This window comes from Nicotiana attenuata, unplaced genomic scaffold (assembly GCF_001879085.1).
Source record: "Nicotiana attenuata strain UT unplaced genomic scaffold, NIATTr2, whole genome shotgun sequence".
NCBI classification, from domain to species: Eukaryota; Viridiplantae; Streptophyta; class Magnoliopsida; order Solanales; family Solanaceae; genus Nicotiana; species Nicotiana attenuata.
The window spans coordinates 4,615-8,421 of record NW_017683504.1 but is presented as its reverse complement, the minus strand read 5'-3'; the positions used below and the strand labels follow the sequence as shown (position 1 = coordinate 8,421).

The 3,807-nt window shown below is 35.0% G+C and overlaps 1 protein-coding gene across 1 annotated transcript; it reads right to left on the bottom strand.

Annotated features, from left to right (window-relative positions):
* Positions 1 to 1,447: 1,447 nt before the first annotated feature.
* On the bottom strand, positions 1,448 to 2,153 carry LOC109222064 (spore wall protein 1-like). Its single transcript, XM_019386473.1, has one exon. The coding sequence runs from the start codon at positions 2,038 to 2,040 to the stop codon at positions 1,630 to 1,632; it is 411 nt and encodes a 136-aa protein (XP_019242018.1). The 5' UTR covers positions 2,041 to 2,153; the 3' UTR covers positions 1,448 to 1,629.
* Between the last annotated feature and the right edge of the window lie 1,654 nt (positions 2,154 to 3,807).

Sequence of the window (3,807 nt, the reverse complement as noted above, 5' to 3'; positions counted from 1 at the left end):
GTTATTGCCCTGTTTCTTACTTAAATTGTTGACTTTATATCCGGACTGTACTCCCCCATATTTAAAAAGAATAGTAAAAAATAGTAAAAACAGTAAATGAAATTAGATTATGAAGCGAAAAAGAATATAAAAAAAAAGAAGTTAAATGAAATTGAAAAAAAGGAAAAAAGAAAAAATTAAGAAGAAAAAAGAAAAGGAGAAAAGAAAAAAAAAAGAAAAGAAGCACAGAAATTAAAAAGAATTGGAGAATAAAGAAAAAATTCCCCACCAAAACTATTATGGGTAGGAAATGGAATTAATTTATGGATAGAAAAACAAATGCGTAGACAAGGATAAATAGTTTTATTTTTGTGGGTAACTGTGTCAAACCCCCTTTTCTTTAAGTATTAATTTTCGTGTTGAAATATCAACTTTGAGCCCGTTTTGGCTAATTAATTGAAAGTAGCTAATAAACATCATATGTACTTTACAAATGAACGCTTACATAATTGGATAGAGTACTAAATATGATATAAAGAGTTGATGTACGTTTTCTCTGTCAAAATGATTGAAAAGTTTTTAAAGTTATTTACATAAAATAAGCTGAGCGTTGCTACAATTGTAACTAAATTGATTCAGCACAAAATTTTTTATGTTTCAACTTACTTTTAGTTCTAAATTGGTTAAAGAAGACTAGCTTTTATAAAAACCACCAATTTTTGGTAATTCAATGCTACCCCCCTCCCCTCCCCCCTACTCTCCCTCTACTCTCTCTCTCTCTCTTTACAATATTGGTGAAAATATGATAGTTCTAACAGCATACAATTTTACGATCTGTTTGTAAACATCAAGGACTGCGAATGGTTGAGAGTTGTGAGAGAAAGTCCTTGACTAAGTACTCAGTAAGCTTATTGTATGTTGCTTCAGATGGATGAATACTATCAAAAAATACGTATNAAAAAAAAAAACCCACACTTTACAAGTTATACGTAAGTATTCCACAAAATTTCAATTTAGTGATATTTCTATAGTTTATTTTTTTGAATTATTTTTAGCCGGATCCCCGCACCCGTATCTGTACAAGGATCTTTAGTCCCGAATCTTAGAATTTACATCTCGAAGGATCCGATCTCTAGATCCGTACCCGTATCGGACACCCGTACCCTTGTCCAAGCAACTTAGCTGTCTACGGTCTATAGGCTTGACTTTAACATTGATCTGCCATATATATATGAGCTGTGATTACAGTAAGATATCCACTGAGTCACTTATATAAATAGTACTACTTGCACGGACTATACTTATGACTAATACGGCTAAAATCTGTCATCTAGTTGAAAAGGTAAATTTAGCTGGCTTTTGGACTAACAAGTTTGGTTAAAATTAATGTCTCAAAAATAAATAAAACGTGGGTGTAGATTAACATAACCTAATGTGCACGTAAAATAATTTCTTGTAGCGAAAGAGAGAACATAAAACACAAACCATACTTCAATTACTCCATTTAATCTAATACACAAGTGACAACGGCACAAACTGGTACAATATTCTTTATTCTTATTCATTACAAAAGTAGTAATCTCCCTTTTTTCTAATGGAATATTTAATTACCATAGTCACCTCCGAGTCCACGAGCACAAATAATCCACCTTAATTACCGGAATCAGAACCAGCTCTTGATCCAGCGTATGAGCCTGCCTCTGAACCTGCACCACTTGATCCACCTCGATTGCCGGAACCAGAACCAGAACCAGCTCTTGATCCAGCGTACGAGCTTGCCTCTGAACCTGCACCGCCATTGCCCGAGGAAGTTGAACCTGAGCTTGAGCTTGAACTAGAACTCGATCTTGAGCCAGAGCCAGAGCCAGAACCTGCTCCCGCACCGGCTCCTGAACCACTTCCACCTCCTAAGCCCAAGCCTACACCAGCACCAACGCCCACTCCTATACCACCACCCAAGTCTAGGCCCAAATCCTTTCGTGCCACCCGACCTTCAGAGTCCATAATAAGAGTTGACAAAACAAGCAAAGCAAGAAAGCCCAATGCCTTCACCCTAGCCATATTTAAAATAGTAAAAGTACCAAAATTATAAAAGCAAACGTTTGTCAACAAGTATTCCTCTATTTAGCTAGTAATGCTTGATTTTATCTTGTTGTGGTGAAACATGATAATTGTAACGGTATTTATAGTTTTAGAAACTTAGGTTATGGTTTGGTAAACATTAACAATTATAGGCAGTGGGGGACATTTAGCATTATTAACATAATGGGCCGGACTAAAGTTTGTGGATGAGATTTAAAGGCATGCAATTGAAGAAGGCTTTTTGGACTCCTCATGTGATAGCCATACTATGATGAGAGTGTGCCGACCCACGTATCATTCCACTACCATAGTGGAGTACCTATAGAATGAATACATTATACATTCAAGGTGGACAATAATACAACACACCAAAAGAAGAGAAATGTGAATAAGGAGTTGATAGACATTAGACATGTGTACCTTACAAGAATTTTAAAATTCATATTCATGAGATGGAATGCTGATAAAAAAAATCAAGAAAGGAGATAGACCATCAAAAGTTGTAGTGGGGCGATAAATATTTTTTCATTCCGAAATAGATGTTTCGAGTTCGAAGCCTAAGAGTAGAGTTATATTGCCTTTGATTGGAAGCATTTTACCTCCAAATCGAGATTTCTCCGCATAAGTCCGGACTAGCGGACCCCATAAGTGAATACTGGATGGCAAACCAAAGTAAACGGAGAGTGGAATCTTCTGGTATAAGAGTTTAGTGTGCTTGTTCTTGCCCTTCCTTTTTCTTTACTGAGCCGAGTGTCTATCGGAAACAACCTCTCTGCCTTCTTGAAGGTAGGAGTAAGGTTTGCGTACACTCTACTCTCCTCAGACCCCAGTTATGGGATTACACTGGATTGCAATAGTTGTTCTTGTTGTAGGTGTGAATAAGAGTTTGGTTCTTGTGGCTTCAATTATTAAACGTAGTGCTCTAATTATTCAGAAGTCAAATGAGATGATTATTTGCAAAATGCAATATCACCAAATGATTACAATTAGATAAAGATTGAAATGAAGCTACATATGTCAAAACAGGAAGTTGACAAGAGACAGCGATAGCTATCTATATTGGAGCGTACACGTAGTTATGTCATTGTATAGCATAGGGTGTGAGTTTTTGGTTAGTGAATATTACTTAGATTGATTAACATTTAATTAACTTTTGCAAATGCTATTATTAAAAGTTCAGTTTAACTAGCTTGGTAGACCTAGAATGATGATTTTAGACGGATTTTTCTTTCTGCTTAAAAAGAAGATGGAAACTTTATGAAATTTTATTTTTATTTGGAAGTTTCAGAAGAAATTAGAAAGAGCAGTAAAGAGTTGTTTCTTAAAGTAGATATAGTTCGAAAGAAAGAGAAAAAAAAGTTGATTTCTATTTACATTATAAGAAAGACTGGTTTTCTTGCTCTTATTATGAGGAGTAATAAAATAAGTAGTTTTACCTCCACGTTTTTGCGAGTTGATCGATCATATGGTCACTCGACTTTGTGTAATTAGCTATCATCAAACTTTACCTGATTAGCTTAATTCAACGGTTATCTTTACCGAATATTATATTTTTCCCTGAGATTTAATGACATGACAAGTTTAATTTTAAGAAAAAATAGTACCGTGAAATTACTACTAATAGCCTATGGCTGATAGCCTGATACACTCCCTGTTTAATGTGGATTCCAGTTCACTGTTGCATTGTCGTATAAGGCTTTTTATTTGTATATATTAAGTCCTTCAAGTCAACAATGAGGCTTTTTC

Coding starts and splice junctions, on each gene's coding strand:
- LOC109222064 (XM_019386473.1), bottom strand. CDS start 2,040: ATGGCTAGGGTGAAGGCATTGGGCTTTCTTGCTTTGCTTGTTTTGTCA.